The 19,703-nt window shown below is 57.3% G+C and overlaps 1 protein-coding gene across 2 annotated transcripts; it reads left to right on the forward strand.

Annotated features, from left to right (window-relative positions):
• Positions 1-4,031: 4,031 nt before the first annotated feature.
• PSMC4 (proteasome 26S subunit, ATPase 4) lies at positions 4,032-18,633 on the forward strand. Of its 2 annotated transcripts, none has more exons than XM_066570687.1 (11): positions 4,032-4,123; positions 4,816-4,914; positions 5,727-5,913; positions 6,872-7,018; positions 8,547-8,656; positions 11,112-11,205; positions 12,832-12,999; positions 14,707-14,783; positions 15,877-16,045; positions 17,094-17,149; positions 18,441-18,633. In XM_066570687.1, exons 1-11 carry the CDS (start codon positions 4,088-4,090, stop codon positions 18,552-18,554), a joined length of 1,257 nt encoding a protein of 418 aa, XP_066426784.1. In that variant the 5' UTR covers positions 4,032-4,087; the 3' UTR covers positions 18,555-18,633. The 2 variants fall into 2 exon arrangements, with proteins under 2 accessions (XP_066426784.1, XP_066426782.1); XM_066570685.1 differs by lacking the exon at positions 18,441-18,633 and adding an exon at positions 17,599-17,806.
• The last annotated feature ends 1,070 nt before the right edge of the window (positions 18,634-19,703 follow it).

Below are 19,703 nucleotides of genomic sequence, written 5' to 3' on the forward strand. Positions count from 1 at the left end.
ATCATCCTCAGTGCCAGTGTCCCTCCACGCCTTCATCTTCACCTTCATCTTCATCATCACCTTCATCATCACCTTCATCTTCAACTTCACCTTCATCATCCTCATCGTCATCCTCATCCTCAGTGCCCGTGTCCCTCAATGCCTTTCATCTTCATCTTCATCTTCATCCATTCCATGTGGATCACCTTCATCATCGCCTTCATCTTCACCTTCATCATCTTCATCCATCCGTTCCATCACCTTCATCTTCATCATCTTCGTCTTCGCCTTCATTGTCATCTTCATCCTCATCCTCATCCCTCAGTGCCCGTGTCCCTCCATGCCTTCATCTTCATCTTCACCCATCCATTCCATCATCATCATCACCTTCACCTTCATCATCACCTTCACCTTCATCTTCATCGCCTTCCTCTTCATCTTCATCATCGTGCTCAGTGCCTGTGTCCCTCCACGCCTTCATCTTCACCTTCATCTTCATCTTCACCCACCCATTCCATCATCTTCATCATCACCTTCATCTTCACCTTCATCATCCTCATCCTCATCCCTCAGTGCCCGTGTCCCTCCATGCCTTCATCTTCATCTTCGTCTTCATCTTCATCCATCCATTCCATCATCATCACCTTCATCATCACCTTCATCTTCATCATCTTCCTCTTCATCCTCATCCTCATCCCTCACTGCCCGTGTCCCTCCACGCCTTCATCTTCATCTTCATCTTCATCTTCATCTTCACCCACCCATTCCTCATTTTTTCCCATTTTTCTCCTCCCCAAATTTCCCAATTTTCCCCCCATTTTTCCTTTTTTTCCTCCCAAATTCCCCATTTTCCCCATTTCCCCCAAGGTTTTTCCCAAATTTCCCATTTGTCCCCATTTTCCCCAAATTTCCCTTTTTTTTTTCCCCTCCCCAAATTTCCCATTTTCCCTCCATTTTCCCCACCCATATTTTCCGGGGTTTTTTTTCCAAATTTCCCAATTTCCCCCCATTTTTCCTTTTTTTTCTCCCCAATTTTCTCCCCGAATTTTCCCCTTTTCCCCCAAATTTCCCAATTCTTTCCCCCTATTTTCCCCTTTTTTTCCCCTCCCCAAATTTCCCATTTTTCCCCCATTCCCCACATTTTTCCTATTTTTTCCCCCAAATTTCCCCATTTTTTCTCCCCATTTTTTCCTATTCCCCCCCAATTTTCCCATTTCCCCCCCAATTTTCCCACCATTTCCCCCCCTTTTTTTCCATTTTCCCCCAAATTTCCCATTTCCCCCCAATTTTTTCCCCAAATTTCCCATTTTTTCCTCTCCTGTTTTCTCATTTTTTTCCCATTTCCCCCCCAAAATTTCCCTTTTTCTTCCCTCCCAAATTCCCATTTTTTCCCCCCATTTTTCCCCCCCTCGTTCCTCCTCCTGCTCCCCGCCCGCGATAATTGCGATAATTGCGATAATTGGGGTAATTACCATAATTACCATAATTACCATAATTACCATAATTGACCGGGAACAATGGGGGGGACCCAAAGAATTGGGGGGGGACCCCCAAGAACCCCAAAAAATGAGGGAGGGGCACCCAAAAATTGGGGGACACCCAAAAATTTTGGGGGGGAGGGAACCCAAAAACTGGGGGGGATTCAAAAAATTCGGGGGGGACCCAAAAATTGGGGGGGGTAAAAATTTGGGGAGAGCCCCAAAAATTGGGGGAGGGGGCAAAAATTGTGGGGGGAACCCAAAAATTTGGGGGGGATCGAAAAATTGGGGTGCGGGCAAAAAATTGGGGGATCCACAAAAATTGGGGGGATTCGAACTCAAAAATTTGGGGGGAAAACCCAGAAATTTGGGGGGAAGGCCAAAAATTTCGTGGGGGGGAAGCAAAAAATTGGGGAGAATTCAAAAATTTGGGGGGAACCCAAAAATTTGGGGGGATTGGAGAAATTTGGGGGAGACCCAAAAATCGGGGAGGACCCAAAAATTTGGGGGGAGGGAGCCCAAAAATTGGGGGGGAGGGAGCCCCAAAAATTGAAGGGGGAGGGCAACAAAAATCGGGGGGAGGGATCCAAAAATTGGGGGGAGCCCAAAAATTTTGGAGGGTCCAAAAACCAGGCGGGGGGTCCCCAAAAATTTGGGGGGTTGCCAAAATCGAGGGGGTCCCAAAAAATTTGGGGGGACCCAAAAATTTGAGAGGGGTCCCAAAAATTTGGGGAGAGGCATCAAAGGACCCCAAAATTTGGGGAAAAGCACCCAAAAATCGACCGGGGGGGGGGGCACTTGAAGACCCCAACATTTTGGGGGGGGGGCTCCCCAAAATTTGGGGGGGGTTCCCCAAAAAATTTGGGGGTTTCCCAAAAATCGAGGGGGGGGCACCCAGAAACCCCGAAAAAATTATGGGGGGGGGGACCAAAAAAAACCCCAAAAAAGCCCCAAAATTCCCCCCCAAAAAAATCCCAAAAATCAAATCGGGGACCCCCTCCCTCCCGGGAATTTTGGGGATCCCTCGGGAATTTTGGGAACCCCCCCGAAAATTTTGGGAACCCCCCGAAAATTTCGAGCCCCCCCCCCCCCCCCCGGGGGGGATTTTGGGCACTTCCGGGTCCAGTTCCGGTTCCGGTTTCAGTTCCGGGTCCGCATCCGCTTCCGGTTCCGGTTTCTCCTCCCTTTAATTGCTGAGCAAAGAACGGCGGGGACGGGGCGGCCTCACCTGGACACACCTGAGGAACCCCAAAAAAACCCAAATTTGGGACCTCCCCCTGTTAAAAACGCAAATCGCTCGTTTTTAAAACTTTAAAGTTTAATAGTAAAAAAACGGTTATAAAAATAGCAACGCAATCAGAGTAATAATAATTTGAATTAGGGCGATATGAGACAATAAATACAAAGAGTTACGGACAGTCCGGTGTGAAAAACGCCAATCGCTCGTTTTTAAAACTTTAATAGTAATAAAACGGTAATAAAAATAGTAACACAATTAAAGTAATAATAATTTGAATTAGGGCGATATGAGACAATAAATACAAAGAGTTGCAGACAGTCCGGTGAGAAAAACGCCAATCGCTCGTTTTCAAAACTTTAATAGTAATAAAACGGTAATAAAAATATTAATTAGAGTAATAATAATTTGAATAATTTGAATTAGGGCGATATGAGACAATAAATACAAAGAGTTGCAGACAGTCCGGGCAGCACGAGCCCGAAAAAGGCCCCGGATTAGCAAAGGGTTAAGCCTTAAAAACAACAGCCTGTTGCTTTTATTTTTTTTTTATTATTATTTTATTATTCATGCACCTCATTATAATAAATTATAATAGCGTATAATAAAATAAATTATGCATAAATTCGATTCGAACGCAGGATTCTGTCTGGGCATCGCCTTGGGAGGGAAGAAATTCGTTTCTCCTGATAAAGGGGCCATGAATTCTGTTTCTCTGAGAGATTCAGCTGTCCTGCAATAATTTTGGTTTCGACCAAAACCAAAAATCCCTGAGGCGATGTTCATCTTCCCTTCTCGAGCTGTTTTTCTCTGCTTCATACGGCGTGACATAAGCATATATTTCCTTTATTTAGTATATCCCAAAGCTATAGTTTCAAGAATACGAGCAATATTCTAAAATTATACTTCAAAAGGTTTTTATTGCAGAGCTCTTTGTGGATTAACTGCAAGCAAAAAGCAACATCCTTAATTCCAACGCTCCTAAATCAAGCAGGGTTAAATTGCAAACAAAAGATCGGTCCAAAGGCCTTTTTTCCGTGCTTTATTTTCCTCGGTTATTATCAGAATTCGCAGCTCTCCCATCGTCGGGGCCCACACATTTCGCGCTCACAAACACACACGCACATCGCCCGTTTGTGCCACAAGCTTTGGAATTTCACACCGGCAGAGGCCGGGAGGGAACTGGGATCCGACTGGGAGGGCTCCGGACCGAACTGGGAGTTACTGGGAGGCGCTGGGAGTTCCTGGGACGAAGCGGCCGCAACCGGGAGCCACAGGGAGCTCCGTGTGCGCCACCGCGCATGCGCAGAGCCCAAACCGGAAGTCGCCGCGCAGCGTCCTCACGCACGCCGGCGCTGACGCTCTGACGTCACTTCCGTGTAGCCGCATCACGATGGAGGAGCTGGGGCTGCTCGGGGAGAAGCCGCAGGTGAGGGAGAGGGGGGGGAGAAAGGGGCCGGGGGGGGGTCCCCAAAACCTTTGGGGGGGAGGGGCAGGGGGGAGCACCCAAAGGACCCAAAAAAACCCAAAAAAGGGCGCGAGAGGGCGCGGGGGGGGGGTGTGTATGTGTGTGTCCCCGCTTTGTGGAGCTCAGCCTACTTCCGGTTTTGGCCACGCCCCCTTTTTTGGGTGATAGCAATTAGGGGTGGGCTCCCCCCAAAACCCCTCAGGGACCCCCCGAAGTTTGGGGATTTTCCGCCGAAATTTGGGAATTTTTCACTCAGGATCCCCCAGAATTCGGGAATTTTCCCCCTGGGACCTCAAAATTTGGGAAGTTTTTCCCCCAGGTCCCCCGCAGGTGCCCCCCCCCCCAATCCCAGGTGGCTCCTCCCCCTTTTTAGGAGCCCTTCCCCCCTCACCTTTGAGGGCCCCTCCCCCATTTTTGGGTCCGTCCAGGTGCTCCCCTCCCCCACCCTCAGGTGCTCCCTCACCTGGGGATGCCCCGCCCCCATTTTGGGATGCCCCCCTCACCTGTGTCACCTGTCCCCATCTGTCACCTGTGTCACCTGTCCCACCTCACCTGTCCATGTCTTACCTGTCCCATCTCACCTGTGTCACCTGTCCCCATCTGTCACCTGTGTCACCTGTCCCACCTCACCTGTCCGTGTCTCACCTGTCCAGGACGATGTCCCGGCCTCGGCCGCCCCCCGGCCCCTCCCTGGCCTCTCCTTCCTGGTGCCGGAGCCCGAGGACCTGGAGGATCTGTACAGCAGGTACAAGGTGAGTGACACACCTGGGACAGGTGTGACACACCTGGGGACACACCTGGGGACACACCTGGGACAGGTGAGGGGTTACAGGCACCTGTACAGTCGGTACAAGGTGAGTGACAACCTGTGTGCCAAGGTCCCCATGGCTCAGGTGTCTCTCAGGTGTCCCTGAGGTGTTTTACCTGTCCCTAAGGTGGTTTTGGTGTCCCCCAGGTGTATCCCAGGTGTATCCCAGGTGTTTTAGCTCTATCTCAGGTGTGTCTCAGGTGTATCCAGGTGTGTCTCACCTGCAGAAGCTGCAGGAGGAGCTCAGCCCTGCCCTGTGTCCCCCAGGTGTATCCCAGGTGTATCCCAGGTGTATCCCAGGTGTGTCCCAGGTGTGTCTCAGGTGTGTCCCAGGTGTGTCTCAGGTGTGTCCCAGGTGTATCCCAGGTGTTTTAGCTCTATCCCAGGTGTACCCCAGGTGTATCTCAGGTGTACCCCAGGTGTATCTCAGGTGTATCCCAGGTGTACCCCAGGTGTATCTCAGGTGTATCCCAGGTGTTTTAGCTGTGTCTCAGGTGTGTCTCAGGTGTGTCTCAGGTGTGTCTCTCACCTGCAGAAGCTGCAGCAGGAGCTGGAGTTCCTGGAGGTGCAGGAGGAGCTCAGCCCTGCCCTGTGTCCCCCAGGTGTACCCCAGGTGTTTTAGCTCTATCCCAGGTGTATCCCAGGTGTACCCCAGGTGTTTTAGCTCTACTCCAGGTGTATCCCAGGTGTACCCCAGGTGTTTTAGCTCTATCCCAGGCGTGTCTCAGGTGTGTGTCTCACCTGTCTCACCTGCAGAAGCTGCAGCAGGAGCTGGAGTTCCTGGAGGTGCAGGAGGAGTACATCAAGGACGAGCAGCGCAACCTCAAGAAGGAGTTCCTGCACGCGCAGGAGGAGGTGAAGCGCATCCAGAGCATCCCGCTGGTCATCGGGCAGTTCCTGGAGGCCGTGGACCAGAACACGGCCATCGTGGGCTCCACCACAGGTGAGACACACCTGGGCACAGGTGAGACACACCTGGGCACAGGTGAGACACACCTGGGCACACCTGGGATGGGTGAGGGACGCAGGGGATGGGGTTGGCCATGTCCCGCTGGTCATCGGGCAGTTCCTGGAGGCCGTGGAGCAGAACACGGCCATGGTGGGCTCCACCACAGGTGAGGGACACCTGGGCACACCTGGGGACACACCTGGGCACACCTGGGATAGGTGGGACCGTGGGTTTGGAGTGTCCAGTTGGTCATTGTTGGGCACGGACCAGACCGTGGCCGTGGCGGGCTCCACCACAGGTGAGACACACCTGGGCACACACCTGGGCACACACCTGGGCACACCTGGAGATACCTGGGGTAGGTGGGAACGTGGGTTTGGACTGTCCAGTTGGTCATTGTTGGGCATGGACCAGAACACGGCCATGGTGGGCTCCACCACAGGTGAGGCACACACCTGGGCACACACCTGGGCACACACCTGGGGACACACCTGGGCACACCTGGGATAGGTGGGACCGTGGGTTTGGAGTGTCCAGTTGGTCATTGTTGGGCACGGACCAGACCGTGGCTGTGGCGGGCTCCACCACAGGTGAGGCACACACCTGGGCACACACCTGGGGACACACCTGGGCACACCTGGAGATACCTGGGGTAGGTGGGAACGTGGGTTTGGAGTGTCCAGTTGGTCATTGTTGGGCATGGACCAGAACACGGCCATGGTGGGCTCCACCACAGGTGAGGAACACACCTGGGCACACACCTGGGCACACACCTGGGCACACCTGGGCACACCTGAGGATGCAGGCTTGCACCTTCACCACCCAACCTGGCCATGCCCCCACCTCCCCGTGTCCACCCCAACCATCCCCAGACCACGTTCCCCTCACCCCGCCCTGAGCCCCAGGTGAGCCCCAGGTGAGCCCCAGGTGAGCCCCAGGTGCGTCCCCGCAGGTTCCAACTACTACGTGCGCATCCTGAGCACCATCGACCGCGAGCTGCTCAAGCCCAACGCCTCGGTGGCGCTGCACAAGCACAGCAACGCCCTGGTGGACGTGCTGCCGCCCGAGGCCGACAGCAGCATCATGATGCTCACCTCAGGTGAGGGCACCTGGGCACGCCCGGGGTCCGTAAAACGTCGTTTTGGGGTGAAAAAATGGAGTTTGGGGTCCAAAAATGGTGGTTGGGGGTCACCAAAAGTCAACTGGGGTCACCTAAAGTTCATGAGATGTTGAGTGGATCCGTCTTGGGGTCACCTGGGGCACACCTGGGCACACCTGGGCACACCTGGGGTCCATAAAACGTCGTTTTTGGGGTGAAAAAATGGGGTTTGGGGTCACCTTAGGTTCATGAGATGTTGAGTGGATCCATCTTGAGGTCACCTGGGCACACCTGGGCACACCTGGGCTTGGTCCCAGTTGGTTCCCAGTTCATCCCAGTTGCCCCCTTGCGACCCCCCCAGACCAGGAGCTGGACATGGTGGTCACCCCTTGGTTACCCCTTGGTCACTCCTTGGTCACCCTTTGGTCACCCTTTGGTCACTCCTTGGTCACCCCTTGGTCACCCCTTGGTCACCTTTTGGTCACTCCTTGGTCACCCCTTGGTCACTCCTTGGTCACCCCTTGGTCACCCCTTGGTCACCCTTTGGTCACCCCTTGGTCACCCCTTGGTCACCCTTTGGTCACCCCTTGGTCACTCCTTGGTCACCCTTTGGTCACCTTTTGGTCACTCCTTGGTGTCTCCAGTTGACCTTGGAGAAGATCCAGTTGCTCCCAGTCCATCCCAGTTGGTCCCAGTCTGTCCCAGTTGCTCCCAGTTGCCCCAAACTGGTCCCAGTTGTCCCCAGTCTGTCCCAGTTGGTCCCAGTTGTCCCCAGTTTGTCCCAGTCCATCCCAGTTGGTCCCAGTTACCCCCAGTTGGTCCCAGTTGCCCCAAACTGGTCCCAGTTGGTCCCAGTCCATCCCAGTTGCCCCCAGTTGGTCCCAGTCTGTCCCAGTTGCCCCCAGTTTGTCCCAGTTGCCCCCAGTTGCCTCCAATTGTCCCCAGTTGTCCCCAGTTTGTCCCAGTCTGTCCCAGTTGCCCCTAGTTGCCCCAAACTGGTCCCAGTCGGTCCCAGTCTGTCCCAGTTGTCCCCAGTTGCTCCCAGTTGGTCCCAGCTGTCCCCAGTTTGTCCCAGTTGGTCCCAGTTGCCGCAAACTGGTCCCAGTTGGTCCCAGTCTGTCCCAGTTTGTCCCAGTTGTCCCCAGTCTGTCCCAGTTGCCCCCAGTTGCCCCCAGTCTGTCCCAGTCTGTCCCAGTTGCCCCAAACTGGTCCCAGTTTGCCCCCAGTTGGTCCCAGTTTGTCCCAGTCTGTCCCAGTCCATCCCAGTTGCCCCCAGTCCATCCCAGTCTATCCCAGTTCCCTCCCAGTTTATCCCAGTCTATCCTAGTCCATCCCAGTCCCTCCCAGTTCCCTCCCAGTCCCTCCCAGTCCGTCCCAGTCCGTCCCAGTTCCCTCCCAGTTCCTCCCAGTCCCTCCCAGTCCCTCCCAGTTCCATCCCCGTCCATCCCCGTCCATCCCAGTTGGTCCCAGTCCGTCCCAGTCCATCCCAGTCCGTCCCAGTCCGTCCCAGCGGTGCCGGTGTCCCCAGACCAGAAGCCGGACGTGGTCTACGCGGACATCGGGGGCATGGACATCCAGAAGCAGGAGGTGCGCGAGGCCGTGGAGCTGCCCCTGACCCACTTCGAGCTCTACAAGCAGGTGAGGCCTGGGCACCTCGGGGACCTTCTGGGGACCTTCTGGGGATGTTCTGGACCTTCTGGGACCTTCTGGGGATGTCCTGGGACCTTCTGGGGACATCCTGGGACCTTCTGGGACCTTCTGGGACCTTCTGGGGATGTTCTGGGGACCTTCTGGGCACCTCCGGGGACCTTCTGGGGATGTTCTGGACCTTCTGGGACCTCCTGGGACCTTCTGGGGACCTCCTGGGACCTTCTGGGGACATCCTGGGGACCTCCTGGGACCTTCTGGGACCTTCTGGGGATGTCCTGGGGCCTTCTGGGACCTTCTGGGGACATCCTGGGGACATCCTGGGGACCTTTCGGGGACCTTCTGGGGACATCCTGGGGACGTCCTGGGACCTTCTGGGGATGTCCTGGGACCTTCTGGGGACCTTCTGGGGATGTCCTGGGACCTTCTGGGCACCTCCGGGGACCTTCTGGGACCTTCTGGGACATCCTGGGACCTTCTGGGACCTTCTGGGGACATCCTGGGACCTTCTGGGACCTTCTGGGGACATCCTGGGGACCTTCTGGGACCTTCTGGGACCTTCTGGGGATGTCCTGGGACCTTCTGGGACCTTCTGGGGATGTCCTGGGACCTTCTGGGACCTTCTGGGGACATCCTGGGACCTTCTGGGACCTTCTGGGGATGTCCTGGGACCTTCTGGGGACCTTCTGGGGATGTCCTGGGACCTTCTGGGACCTTCTGGGGATGTCCTGGGACCTTCTGGGGACCTTCTGGGGATGTCCTGGGACCTTCTGGGACCTTCTGGGGATGTCCTGGGACCTTCTGGGGACCTTCTGGGGACATCATCTCCTGGGACGTTCTGGGACATCCTGGGGATCTCCTGGGACGTTCTGGGACATCCTGGGGATCTCCTGGGACCTTCTGGGACATCCTGGGGACCTCCTGGACCTTCTGGGGACATCCTGGGGATGTCCTGGGGATCTCCTGGGACCTTCTGGGACCTTCTGGGGACGTCCTGGGACCTTCTGGGACCTTCTGGGACCTTCTGGGGACATCCTGGGGACATCCTGGGGATGTCCTGGGCACCTCCGGGGACCTTCTGGGGACATCCTGGGGACCTCCTGGGACCTCCAGGTCATCTCCAGGTGGCCCTGGAGATCCTCAGGTGATCCCTAGGTCATCTTGAGGACCCTCAAGTGACCTCCAGGTCATCTCCAGGTGGCCTTGGGGCTCCTCAGGTGATCCCTAGGTCACCTTGAGAACCCTCAGGGTCCCTTCAGGTCATCTCCAGGTGATCTCCGGGGCACCTTGGGGACCTTCAGATGACCTTGAGGACCCTGAGGTGACCTTGAGGACCTCCAGGTGGCCTTGGAGACCCTCAGGTGACCTCCAGGACACCTTGGGGACCCTCAGGTCACCTCCAGGTCACCTTGGAGATCTTCAGGGCACCTTGAGGACCTTCAGGTCACCTTGGAGATGCCCAAGTGATCTCCAGGACACCTTGAGGACCTTCAGGTCACCTTGAGGACCTCGGGTGGCCTCAGATCACCTCCAGGTCACCTTGAGGCCCCTCAGGTGATCTCCAGGTCACCTTGGAGACCCTCAGGTGGCTTTGAGGCCCCTCAGGTGACCTCCAGGACACCTTGGAGACCCTTCAGGTGACCTTGGAAACTCTCAGGTGACCTCCAGGACACCTTGAGGCTCCTCAGGTCACCTTGGAGACCCTCAGGTGGCTTTGAGGACCTTCAGGTGATCTCCAGGTGACCTTGGAGATCTCCAGGACACCTTGAGGACCTTCAGGTGATCTCCAGGTCACCTTGGAGATCTCCAGGACACCTTGAGGACCTCCAGGTCACCTTGAGGCCCCTCAGGTGATCTCCAGGACACCTTGAGGACCTTCAGGTCACCTTGGAGACCCTCAGGTGATCTCCAGGACACCTTGAGGACCTTCAGGTCACCTTGAGGCCCCTCAGGTGATCTCCAGGTCACCTTGGAGACCCTCAGGTCACCTTGAGGACCTCAGGTGGCCTCAGATCACCTCTGGGTCACCTTGAGGCCCCTCAGGTGATCTCCAGGTCACCTTGGAGATCTCCAGGACACCTTGAGGCTCTCAGGTCACCTTGAGGCCCCTCAGGTGGCTTTGAGGCCCCTCAGGTGACCTCCAGGACACCTTGGAGACCCTTCAGGTGACCTTGGAAACTCTCAGGTGACCTCCAGGACACCTTGAGGCTCCTCAGGTCACCTTGGAGACCCTCAGGTGGCTTTGAGGACCTTCAGGTGATCTCCAGGTGACCTTGGAGATCTCCAGGACACCTTGAGGACCTTCAGGTCACCTTGAGGCCCCTCAGGTGATCTCCAGGACACCTTGGAGGTCCCCAGGTCCCCCTGAGGCCCGCGGGTGTGTCCTCACGGGTGTCCTCACGCGTGTCCTCACGCGTGTCCTCACGCGTGTCCTCTCGTGGCGCAGATCGGCATCGACCCCCCCCGGGGGGTGCTCATGTACGGCCCCCCCGGCTGCGGGAAGACCATGCTGGCCAAGGCCGTGGCCCACCACACCACAGGTGAGCTCCTGGGGACACCTGGGGACACCGGGGGACACCTGGGACGGGTTTGGGGACACCTGGGTGGGGTTTGGAGACACCTGGGTGGGGTTTGGAGACACCTGGGTGAGATTTGGGATCATCTGGGTGGGGTTTGGCGTCATCTGGGTGGGGTCTGAGGAGGTTCTGGGTGGTTTTTGGGGGTGAGGAACCTTCTGGAGAACATCGGGATGAAGGTCATGGACACCTGGGTGGAGTTTGGGTCATCTGGGAGGGGTTTGGGGACACCTGGGTGGGGTTTGGAGACACCTGGGAGGGGTTTGGGGTCATCTGGGTGGGGTTTGGGGTCATCTGGGAGGGGTTTGAGGAGATTTTGGGGGTGAGGAACCTTCTGGGGATCTTCAGGATGAAGGTCAAGAACACCCGGATGGGGTTTGGGGTCACCTGGGTTTCTGGAGATGTTTTGGGTTCCTGGTGGTCTCCATGGGGTTCTCGAGTTGGTTTTGGGTTCCTGGTGGGATTTTTGGGGTTTCTGGAGATGTTTTGGGTTCCTGGTGGTCTCCATGGGGTTCTCGAGCTGGTTTTGGGTTCCTGGTGGGATTTTTGGGGTTTCTGGAGATGTTTTGGGTTCCTGGTGGTCTCCATGGGGTTCTCGAGCTGGTTTTGGATTCCTGGTGGGATTTTTGGGGTTTCTGGAGATGTTTTGGGTTCCTGGTGGTCTCCATGGGGTTCTCGAGTTGGTTTTGGGTTCCTGGTGGGATTTTTGGGGTTTCTGGAGATGTTTTGGGTTCCTGGTGGTCTCCATGGAGTTCTGCAGGTTGCTTTGTATTCCTGGTGGTCTCCATGGGTTCCTGGTGGCATTTTTGGAATTTCTGGAGATGTTTTGGGTTCCTGGTGGTGTCCATTGGCTCCTGGTGGGAGCTTTGGGCTTCCTGGTGGTCTCCATGGGTTCCCAATGGGATTTTTGGGATTTCTGGAGATGTTTTGGGTTCCTGGTGGTGTCCATTGGCTCCTGGTGGGAGCTTTGGGCTTCCTGGTGGTCTCCATGGATTTCCAATGGGATTTTTGGGGTTTGTGGAGATGTTTTGGGTTCCTGGCGTTCTCCATGGGTTCCCAATGGGTTTTTTGGGGTTTGTGGAGATGTTTTGGGTTCTTGGTGGTCTCCATGGATTCCCAGTGGGATTTTTGCAATTTCTGGAGATGTTTTGGGTTCCTGGTGGTTTCCATGGATTCCCGGTGGGATTTTTGCAATTTCTGGAGATGTTTTGGGTTCCTGGCGTTCTCCATGGATTCCCGGTGGGATTTTTGGGATTTCTGGAGATGTTTTGGGTTCCTGGTGGTCTCCATGGATTCCCGGTGGGATTTTTGGGGTTTCTGGAGATGTTTTGGGTTCCTGGCGTTCTCCATGGATTCCCGGTGGGATTTTTGGGGTTTCTGGAGATGTTTTGGGTTCCTGGCGTTCTCCATGGATTCCCGGTGGGATTTTTGGGATTTCTGGAGATGTTTTGGGTTCCTGGTGGTCTCCATGGATTCCCGGTGGGATTTTTGGGGTTTCTGGGGAGATGTTTTGGGTTCTTGGTGGTGTCCATGGATTCCCGGTGGCATTTTGGACATCCCAAACCTTGGATTCCTCTGGGTCTCCTCCAGCCGCCTTCATCCGCGTGGTGGGCTCGGAGTTTGTGCAGAAGTACCTGGGCGAGGGCCCGCGCATGGTCCGCGACGTCTTCCGCCTGGCCAAGGAGAACGCGCCGGCCATCATCTTCATCGACGAGATCGACGCCATCGCCACCAAGCGCTTCGACGCCCAGACCGGCGGTGAGGACCCCGGCCTGGGCAAGGGTCTCCAGTGGGTGGAGTTTGGGAGGTCCCAGGTGGAGTTTGGGTGGTCCTGGGTGGAGTTTGGGAGGTCCCAGGTGGAGTTTGGGTGGCCCTGGTTGGACTTTGGGAGGTCCCAGGTGGAGTTTGGGTGGTCCTGGTTGGACTTTGGGTGGTCCCGGGTGGAGTTTGAGTGGTCCTGGTTGGAGTTTGGGTGGTCCTGGTTGGAGTTTGGGAGGTCCCGGGTGGAGTTTGGGTGCTGCTGGTTGGACTTTGGGTGGTCCTGGTTGGAATTTGGGAGGTCCCAGGTGGAGTTTGGGAGCTCCTGGTTGGAGTTTGAGTGGTCCTGGGTGGAGTTTGGGAGGTCCCAGGTGGAGTTTGGGTGGCCCTGGTTGGACTTTGGGTGGTCCTGGTTGGACTTTGGGTGGTCCTGGGTGGAGTTTGGGAGGTCCTGGTTGGAGTTTGGGAGGTCCATGGTGGAGTTTGGGTGGTCCCAGGTGGAGTTTGGGTGGTCCTGGTTGGACTTTGGGTGGTCCATGGTGGAGTTTGGGTGGTCCTGGTTGGACTTTGGGAGGTCCCAGGTGGAGTTTGGGTGGTCCTGGTTGGACTTTGGGTGGTCCTGGGTGGAGTTTGGGTGGTCCTGGTTGGAGTTTGGGTGGTCCTGGGTGGAGTTTGGGTGGTCCCGGGTGGGATTTTGAGGGTCTTTTGTGGGATTTGGGCTTGAGGAACGTTCTGGAGAACTTCACGATGGAGACCAAGGTGGGGTCTGGGGACACCTGGGTGGGGTTTGAGGGCCCCAGATCAGGGGTGAAGGCCCAGGGCACCCAACCTGGGCTAGGGTCTCCAGTGGGGTGGAGTTTAGGAGGTCCCAGGTGGATTTGGGGTGGGTTTTGAAGGTGAGGAACCTTCTGGAGAACATCAGGATGGAGACCTGGGTGGGATTTGGGGACCCTTTGGGTGGTCTTGGAGTATGGGAGGAGATCAAGGACCCCCAGACTGGGGAGGGGTCTCCATTGGGGTGGAGTCTGGGGGGGTTTTGGTGGAATTTTGGGGGTTTTAGGTGGAATTTTGGGGTGAGGAACCTTCTGGAGAACCTCGGGATGAAGCTCAGGAGCACCTGGGTGGAATTTTGGGGTTTTTGGGTGGAATTTTGGGGTCACCTGGACGGAATTTTGGGGTCACTTCCCCAGAATTTGGGGTTTTAGGTGGAATTTTGGGGTGAGGAACCTTCTGGAGAACCTCGGGATGAAACTCAGGAGCACCTGGACGGAATTTCGGGGTTTTGGGTGGAATTTTGGGGTCACTTTCCCAGGATTTGGGGTTCTAGGTGGAATTTGGGGTCACCTGGGTGGATTTGGGAGGTCCTGGGTGGATTTTGGGGGTTTCGGGTGGAATTTTGGGGTGAGGAACCTTCTGGAGAACCTCGGGATGAAGCTCAGGAGCACCTGGGTGGAATTTTGGGGTCACCTGGACGGAATTTTGGGGTTTTGGGTGAAATTTTGGGGGTTTTTGGTGGAATTTTGGGGTGAGGAACCTTCTGGAGAACCTCGGGATGAAACTCAGGAGCACCTGGGTGGAATTTCGGGGTTTTTGGGTGGAATTTTGGGGTCGCTTTCCCAGGATTTGGGGTTTTGGGTGGAATTTTGGGGTTTTTGGGCGGAACCCCCGGAACCCAGAGGTCCCAAAGTCGCCGTTTTTCGCCCCAAGCCGACCGCGAGGTCCAACGGATCCTCCTGGAGCTCCTCAACCAGATGGACGGCTTCGACCAGAACGTCAACGTCAAGGTGCGCCCAGGTGACCCCAGGTGGGACCGGGTGGCCTCAGGTGGCCTCAGGTGTCCTCAGGTATCTCCAGGTGTCCACAGCCACCAACCTGGAGACACCTGGAGATGAAGTTCTGGGGTTCTCATGGTTCTGGAGGGACCTCAGGTGTGTCCTCACCTGTCACCTGTGCCCAGGAGATCACGGCCACCAACCATGGGCACACCTGGGCCATGAACTTGGGGTTTTTTTGAGGTTTTATGGAGTCTTTATGGATTTTTATGGGGTTCTGAGGGTCTCAGGTGTGTCCTGACCCCTCACCTGTCCCCAGGAGATCATGGCCACCAACCATGGGCACACCTGGGCCATGAACTATGGGGGTTTTTTGGGGTATTTTTGGGGTTTTATGAGGTTTTATGGAGTTTTTATGGATTTTTATGGGGTTCTGGAGATCTCAGGTGTGTCCTGACCCCTCACCTGTCCCCAGGAGATCATGGCCACCAACCAGGTGGACACCTGGGCCATGAAATATGGGGTTTTTTGGATATTTTTGGGGTTTTATGAGGTTTTATGGAGTTTTCATGGATTTTTATGGGGTTCTGGAGATCTCAGGTGTGTCCTGACCCCTCACCTGTGCCCAGGAGATCATGGCCACCAACCAGGTGGACACCTGGGCCATGAACCATGGGGGTTTTTGGGGGTTTTTATGGGGTTTTAGATGTTCTTATGAGGTTTTATGGAGTTTTTATGGATTTTTATGGGGTTCTGGAGATCTCAGGTGTGACCTGACCCCTCACCTGTGCCCAGGAGATCATGGCCACCAACCATGGGCACACCTGGACCATGAACTATGGGGGTTTTATGGAGTTTTATGGGGTTTTATGAGGTTTTATGGAGTCTTTATGGATTTTTATGGGGTTCTGGAGATCTCAGGTGTGTCCTGACCCCTCACCTGTCCCCAGGAGATCATGGCCACCAACCAGGTGGACACCTGGGCCATGAACTATGGGGTTTTTTGGGGTATTTTTGGGGTTTTATGAGGTTTTATGGAGTTTTCATGGATTTTTATGGGGTTCTGAGGATCTCAGGTGTGTCCTGACCCCTCACCTGTGCCCAGGTGATCATGGCCACCAACCGGGCGGACACGCTGGACCCGGCTCTGCTCCGGCCCGGCCGCCTGGACCGTAAGATCGAGTTCCCGCTGCCCGACCGGCGGCAGAAGCGCCTCATCTTCTCCACCATCACCGGCAAGATGAACCTGTCCGAGGAGGTGGACCTGGAGGATTGTATCCCACACCTGGGCACACACCTGGGCACACCTGGGGGCACCTGGGGGCACCTGGGCACACACCTGGGGGCACCTGGGGGCACCTGGGCACACACCTGGGCACAGCTGGGCACACACCTGGGCATACCTGGGCACGCACCTGGGCACACACCTGGGCACGCACCTGGGGGCACCTGGGCACACACCTGGGCACACACCTGGGCACAGCTGGGCACACACCTGGGCACACACCTGGGCATACCGGGGGGCACAGCTGGGCACACCTGGGGGCACCTGGGCACACACCTGGGCACACACCTGGGCACGCACCTGGGCACGCACCTGGGGGCACCTGGGCACACACCTGGGCATACACCTGGGCACACCTGGGCACAGCTGGGGGCACCTGGGCACACACCTGGGGGGGTTAAAGCCACACCTGGGCACTCCTGGGCACACACCTGGGGGCACTTGGGCACACACCTGGGCACACCTGAGGGGGTTAAAAGCACACCTGGGCACAGCTGCGGGCAGCTGGGCACACCTGGGGGGGTTACCAAGACACCTGGGGGCACCTGGGCAAGGCTGGATGGGGTTAGAAACACACCTGGGCACACCTGGGGGCACCTGGAGGGGGTTAGAATCACACCTGGGCACAGCTGGGCACACCTGGATGGGGTTCAAGACACACCTGGGCACAGGTGGATGGGGTTAGAAACACAGCTGGGGGTACCTGGGCATGCACCTGGGCACACACCTGGGCACACCTGAACATGCCCTGGGCACACCTGAGGGTATACCTGGGCACACCTGGACATGCCCTGGGCACACCTGGACGTGCTCTGGGCACACCTGGACATGCCCTGGGCACACCTGGGCACACCTGGGCGTGCTCTGGGCACACCTGGACATGCCCTGGGCACACCTGGGCACACCTGGACGTGCTCTGGGCACACCTGGACATGCCCTGGGCACACCTGGGCACACCTGGACGTGCTCTGGGCACACCTGGGCACACCTGAGGGTACCTGGGCACAGCTGCGCCGTTTCCTTGACCCCTGACCCAGACGTGGCGCGGCCGGACAAGATCTCGGGGGCCGACATCAACTCCATCTGCCAGGAGGTGAGGGCACAGCTGGGCACACCTGGGTACACCTGGGACACACCTGGGTACACACCTGGGTACACCTGGGACACACCTGGGATACACCTGGGTACACCTGGGACACACCTGGGATACACCTGGGCACAGCTGGGACAGGTGTGGGGCACACCTGGCTACACCTGACACACACCTGGACACACCTGACACACACCTGGCTACACCTGACACACACCTGGACACACCTGGCACACACCTGGGCACACCTGGCACACACCTGGCACACACCTGGGCACAGCTGGGCACACCTGGGACAGGTGTTGGGCACGCCTGGGTGGAGCTGGGGCAGGTGTGGCTGTAGCTCAGTGTGGCTGATACTGAGGGGACACTCAGGTGTCCCAGGTGACACAGGTGTGGCTGTGGGTGACACAGGTGACACTCAGGTGACACTGGGGTGACATTGTCCCCAGGGTGGCATGCTGGCGGTCAGGGAGAACAGGTACACGGTGCTGGCACAGGTGACACAGGTGTGGCTGTGGGTGGCACAGGTGTGGCTGTGGCTCAGTGCAGGTGACACAGGGCTGGCTGTAGGTCACACAGGTGACACTCAGGTGTCCCAGGTGACACTGGGGTGACATTGGCAGGGTGGCATGCTGGCGGTCAGGGAGAACAGGTACACGGTGCTGGCACAGGTGACACAGGGCTGGCTGTAGGTGACACAGGTGTGGCTGTAGCTCAGTGCAGGTGACACGTGGGTGGCTGTGGGTGACACAGGTGACACAGGTGTCCCTGTCCCCAGGGTGGCATGCTGGCGGTCGGGGAGAACAGGTACACGGTGCTGGCACAGGTGACACAGGTGTGGCTGTGGGTGGCTGTGGGTGGCACAGGTGACACTCAGGTGTCCCAGGTGACAGTCAGGTGACACTGGGGTGTCCCTGTCCCCAGGGTGGCATGCTGGCGGTCGGGGAGAACAGGTACACGGTGCTGGCACAGGTGACACAGGTGTGGCTGTGGGTGGCACAGGTGACACTCAGGTGTCCCAGGTGACACTCAGGTGACATTCCCAGGGTGGCATGCTGGCGGTCCGGGAGAACAGGTACACGGTGCTGGCACAGGTGACACAGGTGTGGCTGTGGGTGGCACAGGTGACACTCAGGTGTCCCAGGTGACACTCAGGTGACATTCGCAGGGTGGCATGCTGGCGGTCAGGGAGAACAGGTACACGGTGCTGGCACAGGTGTGGCTGTGGGTGGCTGTGGGTGACACAGGTGACACTCAGGTGTCCCAGGTGACACTCAGGTGACATCCCCAGGGTGGCATGCTGGCGGTCAGGGAGAACAGGTACATCGTGCTGGCCAAGGACTTTGAGAAGGCGTACAAAACCGTCATCAAGAAGGACGAGCAGGAGCACGAGTTCTACAAGTGACACCTTGGGGACACCCTGGGCACACCTGGAGGAACCCCCCGGGGACACCTGGGGACGTTCAAATAAAGCTGAGACCGGAGTGAGAGCGTGGGAGCCTTTTTGGGGACACCAGGAGGGACCTGGGGACACCCTTGGGGACACTGAGGGGGACATGGGGACATCCCTGGGGACACTGGGTGGGACTTGGGGACACCCTTGGGGACACTGAGAGGGACATGGGGACATTCCTGGGGACACTGGGAGGGACATGGGGACACCAGGAGGGGCCTGGGGACATCCCTGGGGACACTGAGGGGGGACATGGGGGCATCCCTGGGGACACTGGGTGGGACTTGGGGACACCCTTGGGGACACTGAGAGGGACATGGGGACATTCCTGGGGACACCGGGAGAGACTTGGGGGCATCCCTGGGGACACTGGGATGGACATGGGGACACTGGGATGGCCCTTGGGGACACCGGGAGGGACCTGGGGACATTCCTGGGGACATTGAGAGGGACTTGGGGACATCCCTGGGGACACCGGGAGGGACCTGGGGACACTGGGTGGGACATGGGGACACTGGGATGGCCCTTGGGGACACCGGGAGGGACATGGGGACACCAGGAGGGGCCTGGGGACATCCCTGGGAGGGACATGGGGACACTGGGAGGGACCTGGGGACACTGGGAGGGACATGGGGACACTGGGAGGGACATGGGGACTCCCTTGGGGACACTGGTATGGCCCTTGGGGACACTGGGAGGGACATGGGGACATCCCTGAGGACACGGGGACATCACTGGGGACACTGGGAGGGACTTGGGGACGTCCTGGGGACATGGGGACACTACTGGGGACACCAGGATGGACTTGGGGACACTGAGAAGGACATGGGGACATCATTGGGGGAGATGTGGGGACACTCCTGGGGACACTGGGATGGAGTTGGGGACACTGGGAGGGACTTGGGGACACCCTTGGGGACACCGGGAGGGACTTGGGGACACCCTTGGGGACACCGGGAGGGACAGGGGGACATCCCTGGGGACACCGGGAGGGACCTGGGGACACTGGGAGGGACTTGGGGACACCCTTGGGGACACCGGGAGGGACCTGGGGACACTGGGAGGGACTTGGGGACACTACTGGGGACACTGGGAGGGACT

This window comes from Molothrus aeneus, unplaced genomic scaffold, assembly GCF_037042795.1.
Source record: "Molothrus aeneus isolate 106 unplaced genomic scaffold, BPBGC_Maene_1.0 scaffold_30, whole genome shotgun sequence".
NCBI classification, from domain to species: domain Eukaryota; kingdom Metazoa; phylum Chordata; class Aves; order Passeriformes; family Icteridae; genus Molothrus; species Molothrus aeneus.